Source organism: Vulpes vulpes, chromosome 12, assembly GCF_048418805.1.
Source record: "Vulpes vulpes isolate BD-2025 chromosome 12, VulVul3, whole genome shotgun sequence".
Lineage (NCBI taxonomy): Eukaryota > Metazoa > Chordata > Mammalia > Carnivora > Canidae > Vulpes > Vulpes vulpes.
The window spans coordinates 120677880-120684837 of record NC_132791.1 but is presented as its reverse complement, the minus strand read 5'-3'; the positions used below and the strand labels follow the sequence as shown (position 1 = coordinate 120684837).

The following is a 6958-nucleotide window of genomic DNA, read 5'->3' as shown; positions in this document are numbered from 1 at the left end:
GTGATTTTACCTTCAAGTTTATGAATTTACTCATCAAATAGATATTGATGGCTTACTGTCTGGCCTTTTTTGCCTCTCCCGGGGCCCTCCTCCATAACCCACGCCCACATCCCATCTCGGGCACACCCCCAAACCCAACATTGCCAAGTTCCTGGCACCTGCCTCAGCTGCTGCCTAAAAACTGAAACAAGAGCCCTCTCCAAATGTGAATGACCTTCCACTGGGCCTCCCCAAAAGTACTGCCCGCTAACCAGTCACCGAGCCACCTGTCCTTTGCTTTCTGCCACTGTAGTGGGAGCAGCCATGGCCTGGAGTTTCCGCGAGAAAGCCCAGCTTGGAGGGCTGCTCCTCTCTCTCCTCGGCTGGGTCTGCTCCTGTGTCACCACCATCCTGCCCCAGTGGAAGACTCTTAATCTGGAACTGAACGAAATGGAGACCTGGATTATGGGGCTTTGGGAGGTCTGCGTGAATCAGGAGGAAGTTGTCGTGTGCAAGGCCTTTGAGTCCTTCTTATCTCTGCCCCAGGACCTCCAGGTATCCCGCATCCTCATGGTAGCCTCCCATGGGCTGGGGCTCCTGGGGCTTCTGCTCTCTGGCTTTGGGTCTGAATGCTTCCAGTTGTACAGGAACAGATGGGTATTTAAGAGGTGGCTTTGCCTCCTGGGAGGGACTTTGGAAGCATCCGCTTCAGCCACCACCCTCTTTCCAGTCTCTTGGGTGGCCTACGCCACAATCCAAGACTTCTGGGATGACAGCATCCCTCAGATTGTGCCTCGCTGGGAGTTTGGAGATGCCCTCTACCTGGGCTGGGCTGCTGGGATTTTCCTGGCCCTCGGCGGGTTGTTCCTCATCTTCTCAGCTTGTCTGGGAAAAGAAGAGGAGTCCTCTCTCCGGATGGCTGGTCCTACAGCCCCACCATTCTATGCCCCAGCAGACAGGTCCAGTGACTCCTTCTATCTAACACCAAGACCTAGGAACCTGTTCATCTAGGACCGGCCTCCTCCACGGAATCTCTGGAATAAAGGAATGTCAGAAGAATCGTTTCTCCTCCTTATCCTTCACCACTCTACATTTATTTGCCTCCTTTGGGGGTGGTAGTCACTCTCCCTTTTGTTAAGGATTTGGCTATCTTGGTGATACGGTAATTCATAACTTCAGAATGAAAAATCAAGGTAGAATTTCTGACAAATGTGTTTTTCTCATTTAGATTTTACTTGTATAAAATGTTTTTAAACTCATAACATTAATTGTATACCTGATTCATTACTAAATATATTGCAAAATTGCTTCTATCATAGGAAAAACCTAGTGTGACCAGCCACTGTAGATATAATGCTGTGGGGCACCTGGGTGGTTCAGTAGGTTAAGCATCTGCTTGTGGCTCAGGTCATGACCTCGGGGTCCTGGGATCGAGCCCCGAGTTGGGCTCTCTGCTTAGCGGGGAGTCTGCTTCTCCTTCTCCCTCTGCCCCTCCCCCCTATTCGTGCTCTTTCTCAAATAAATAAATAAAATCTTCAAAAAAATTCTGGAGAATAGTCTTGGCAAATGAAAACGAACTATTTGTCCAGGATAATACCTTGAGAGGAAGCTTCCTTGTGTTTATTTTCCTCCTCAGGTACACAATTTGAAGGGGGGTTTCACAATATATCTGTGTGGTTTTGTAGATTCTTACTATCCCAGAAGGGAGATATATTCCCCTTTCTGCTATATTATGAGGCTGTGAGTGGTCAGCTCTGTCTTCCCAGCATGAAGTTAAGAAACAGTGTGAATGAGAAGTAGGGTGAGCAACTGTCCTGGTTTGCCCAGAACTGGGCACTTTCTGTGCTAAAGCTAGGAAAGTCCCAGGCAAACCCGGGCAAATCGATGACCACCAAATGGCTGTGCCCAAGAAGTGCCCAATGTGGGTGGGTGGGTGTGTGGAGAAAATTAGCAGTTTCTCAGAAATGTCTTTTACCTATGCAAAATGACGTTATAAATCCTTTAAAATGGAACTCCGTCAGCAGATCTACCCAGGCAGTGGCTACAAATAAAGTCCCCTTCATGACCATGATCCAAGTTCCTTTGCTTGTCCCACCTGCTCTGGCAGGCCCTCAGACTGACTACCTCACCCCCAGGTCTTTCTCAGGCATTTGTGCAAGTCCTCAAGGAGAAGCCTCATGCTTACTCATAAACCTGTGTGTCAGCTGAAATCACCATGCATTACCCACCCTGTTCCTCTCACTGCCATCTGTCCCCCACTCCCTTAACCAGTCAATAGAGTTGACAATTCCTGTAGGAGAAAAAAGGTGCTGGCTCCCAATGTCCCCAAGCAGGTCACTTCACCAAGTTCAAAGGCATGCCGGATTACTTGCAGGGCTGGGGAAACGCCTTTCCCTCCAAGCCAGTGCTTTCCCTCCAGCCTCACGGGCTGAGCTCTGAGGCAGCACTGCTTGTTCTCCATCAAGTAGCCCTGGCATCTTCAGATGGCTGCTGCTCAAGCAAGAATGCACACACCAACACAAGTATACATAAGTTTGCCAGCATAGGCCAAGCCAATTCCCTCCTTAGAGAAATAACATGAGTTTTTTGTTGTTTTCCTGAGAAAATGAATCTTTTCAGGTGCAACTTTATCTCCAGCAACATTTACCTTCTTACACGGAGTGGGGTTCTCTCTAGGAGTCCTACTTTCTCCAGATGCATGTCCATAGGTCTATGTCCACTTGATGTACACAAGCCCAAATGTATCTAAGTCCATGACCTTAGATAAATAAATTTCTGAGCATAAAAGGGCAGTTTGCACCAAAGTCATATTCTGGCTTTCTACGGTTCCAATGCCCATTTTGTCAACTACTCCCTCTCAGGAATGAGGCTCAAATACCCAAGAGTTACACTTGAATCGCATGGGATCTACAGGATGGACTCATCATTCATCCATCTGGTCATTTATTCATTCACTTAACAAATGCACTAAGCACCTACCATATACCCAGCATTGTGATAGGAACCAGGAATAAAATGGTTAAAGACAAAATTTATCCCCCCCCCCCAATACAGGCAAATAGGGGAGACAAACATTAATATGAGATCATTTGCTAAAGGGAGATTGTAACCATGACAAACTTTACGAATTTGGAAGGGTACATGCTTCTATAAGATCATGCAATTGGAGAAATTGTAACCTAGTCAGGGAGTCATGGCTGGATACCCTAAGGAAGTGATAACTGGCTAAAAGCTGAAGGATGGAGAGCAGTTCTGGATGAAGAGAGGAGTGTGGAAGGCAAGGTTAGTGAGATAGGAAGGAGCCAGATCTTGCAGAACCTGTAGATCACATTATGGAGCACTGTCTCTATTTTTGGGACCACAGGAGGCCGAGCAGGTGCCCAGGAGTAGGAACTCAGCTCCCAGGTGACCACAGCTCTACCCACTCCCTCTCCTCTCATACCTCATCCCCAGTTTCCCGATTACACAGTTGTGTAGGGTTTCAGAGTTTATAAAACATCTTCATGTATCTTGGTAGCTTTATTTAACACATCATGAGAGTTGTTTTGAGGTTGGGAGAGCAGATATTATCTGTTTTGCTAAAGAGGAAATTGAGATTCAGAGCATTTGGGCAACATGCCCACAGTGAGTCATTAGCTGATCACGACTTGAATCCAAGGCTTTGATGCCAGGGCAGTCTTTCTTCACCCCATCCTATTGCTTCATGAAGATGGGTTGCTGAGACAATCCGCCAAACCAAAGGAAAAAACTAGCACTGGAGCAGAAGAAAAAAATCAAAGACCTACAAAGAAAAATCTTGTCCTTTGTGCTCTGTTGAGACCTAAACAGGATTTTTGTTGCCAGGTGGCTCACCTGTTCCTGCTGGTGGCTCACAGCGCTTATCCTAATCCCATGTTTGCAGATGCTAATGGTATACTTATCATCAGCATGTGATTATGGCTTCCACTGCCAAAACAAAACAAAACAAAACAAACAAACAAAAAACCTCACAAACTACAAACTAAAGATTTGTTAGGAAAATATTTTGTCTTCCTAATTCTTCTTAGAGAGGACACAAGGCATTTTTTTAAAATGGGGATGGGTTGGAAATTGTTGATTGATTCCCAAATAATCAACAGCATGTCACTCCCAGAAGGAAATGTAAATCCACTTGTAGAGAAAGAGTCTGAGGAGGAAGATGTGTTTCACTTACAACTGCCACTGTTTTCATCTACCTGTTTTGTAGGGGAAATAATGAGAAATAAAAATAGAAGTAATTAAATCTTCGACTCAGCCTTTTCTCGTAAAGACGTGTGGCATATTATTCTAACATTAGGAACATTTCTTTTTTGTGATTACCCATGGAGAGCTGTGTTGTCATGTGTATTAGAAACAGCAAAGGACACCAGTCAATCAGAATTCCGAATCAAAAGCTTTTATTATACGCAAAGCATTGTACGAAAATAATTCAGGGGCTCCCCAAATTTGATGTTGTTAGAATTGGATGTGTCTCAGTGCTGTCTTCTCCAATAGCCTGCCTTCGGGTCTGAAAATTTCACCATTAGCAGATAAGGCATTCCAGAAGGCCTCTAGTAAAATACTCATCTGTTGGGGATCCCTGGGTGGCTCAGCAGTTTAGCGCCTGCCTTTGGCAATCCTGGAGACCTGGGATCAAGTCCCACATCGGGCTCCCAGCATGGAGCCTGCTTCTCCCTCTGCCTGTGTCTCTGCCTCTCTCTATAATGAATGAATAATTAAATCTTTAAAATATAAAATAAAATACTCATCTGTTACTCTTGTCAGCCTCTGAGACTAGATCTAGAGAAAGCATCCTAAGGGAAGCCAATGTGGATTAGACACATTTTGGGATGGGAGAGAAGTCAGAAATAGTTTCATGAGTTTCTGGACGGTAAATGTGTCTTAGCAGGCAGGACTAAGACAATTATGACAGTTAGGAAAATGTTTGTAGTCACTGGCCTCGAACATAGAAACAAAGAACCTGGAAGTCACTTTCCACTCTACTAATTGATGGATTAATTTTTTAAGCCATTCTTTTTGCTATTCCATCCATGTTTATAAAATGTAGAATGGACTTCTCTGTTGTCCAGAATTTTTAGTAAAGCCTCAAAGTCAAGTCCCATGGGTGCTATGTGTCCCATATTCTAAAGAGAGAGGCTCAACACACTGCTTCTAAGAAGGAGCTAACCTGGCCAGCCCCACACCCAACAGACTACATAAGAGAAGCACACAGATTCATTAGGGAGGATTCTTGGAAGGGAATTCATAGCAACTGGTGGGTATTGTGATGTTCCCTACCCATCCATGTGAGGAACAGGGTGGAGATGGATCTCAAGAGAACCACACAGAGATGGGGGTTCTTTCTAAGAGGGAAGACAGTGTCTGAAACACACTCATTCCACACTTGCTGCCCTCAGGATGATGCCCAAGAAAGTTCTTGAGAGAACCTGCTCTGTGTTGTGGAGGCAGAGAAGGGTACCTGATGCCTACTAGGGCCGTATGCAATAGGAGGCTGGCCAGAGGGGCACAGAGGCAGCAGCTGCACTTGGCCTTTTTCGGGGGGCGGGTGAGCTTTCCACAGCCCCAGTGGATGCGGGGCAGGCAGCCTGGGTGACACAGTCCCAGAGCACTGTTGGGAGGGGTAAATGACTTAACTAGGAACTTAGAAAGTCTGTAAGAGGTCAGCCAGGAGGTCCAAAAGCCACATCAAAGGACAGAGTGGAGGTTTCCTACAGGGTTCTCTGGAGAACCCATAAAATACCTGACACAAGAGCTAATTAATAATCGCATTCCTGACATAACAAAGGATGTTTGAGAACCAAGAGAATATTTACTGTTTTTATATAAAAAGTAGACACTTTGCCTTCTCTTAAAAAGTCTCCTCCCCCAGACTCTAGGGGAGCCAGACGTTGGGAGGAGTAGGGGCATGGAACAGAGAGAGTGGAGGAACATTCTGCGGCTCCTTCCCTCCTCTTAGGCTCTGACCCTCAGGCCTCGGCCTGAACTCAGCCAAGAGAAGCACTTAAAAATGAATGAGTACATTTTCAATCTAGGTGGGTCTGGGCTCTGCAATACATGAAAATCATTGTTTTAATACTCCTACGTGACAAGAAAGCCATACCATCTTCCTGGGATGCTATCAGGGGCAGGGAAGAAGGAGATCCATAGGACTATATTGGAAAGTGGCAGTGGAAAAAAATGAAAGCTATTGACTTGCTCTACCTTATTGAGTTCAAGCCTTTAAATAACATGACTAAAGAAAAAAAAATGTATCTGAAACAGAAGAATTAGATAGAGGATGCTGTGATTTTTCTATCTATCCAACATATCCTTTCAACACCTCTCTCCCCGTCAGATTGGCCAATACCAACACTTCTTTTTGCCAGAGGCCCTTAGGCATCTACATATGCCTCAATCCTTAGGACTCACCTGCGGGCCCTGTACAGGCTACGCCAACCCTTAAAATTCTCAACCCAGACAGATTTCCCCACAAGAACTGCATCTAGGGCTCTACTCACACTGAGTCATTGCTACTTCTCTTTTCTCCTTGACTCTTAAAACATAACTACGAGGTATTTTCCTGTTTTATAGGCCAGGAAAACAGGTTCAGCCAGCATCTGTACTCAGGTCAGATTCCGATGTCAATATTCTTTTCATAACATCTTTTTATAAGAGACATTGGTATAGCAGTGATTTATAAATCAGAAAAGCTGGGGACCTGGTTGACTCAGGGAGGAGATCTGGCTATTCCTTAAGCAGGGACAGTCATGATGACTCAGTGAGTGACCGTGCCACTTTTAGGTCATCACTAGGAAATCTGTCCTTATTGTTAAAATCTGAATGCTAATTTGGGGAGACCATCTCCCACATGCAACAATACCTCTAGCCCACCATCAAGACTATAGAGAGAAAAACTGACCATCCTTCTATGAATATGATTAACACTAGGACTAAGACTCATCTAATTTTCAAAGCTAACTAC

At 45.2% G+C, this 6958-nt stretch overlaps 1 protein-coding gene across 1 annotated transcript; it reads left to right on the top strand.

The window, feature by feature from the left end:
- The first annotated feature begins 303 nt into the window (after positions 1–303).
- On the top strand, positions 304–990 carry CLDN25 (claudin 25). The gene has a single exon (XM_026006739.1). It carries the CDS (start codon positions 304–306, stop codon positions 988–990), a length of 687 nt encoding a protein of 228 aa, XP_025862524.1.
- Positions 991–6958: the final 5968 nt, after the last annotated feature.

Excerpts from the sequence above, each read along its gene's own strand:
- CLDN25 (XM_026006739.1), top strand. The coding sequence starts at position 304 with ATGGCCTGGAGTTTCCGCGAGAAAGCCCAGCTTGGAGGGCTGCTCCTC.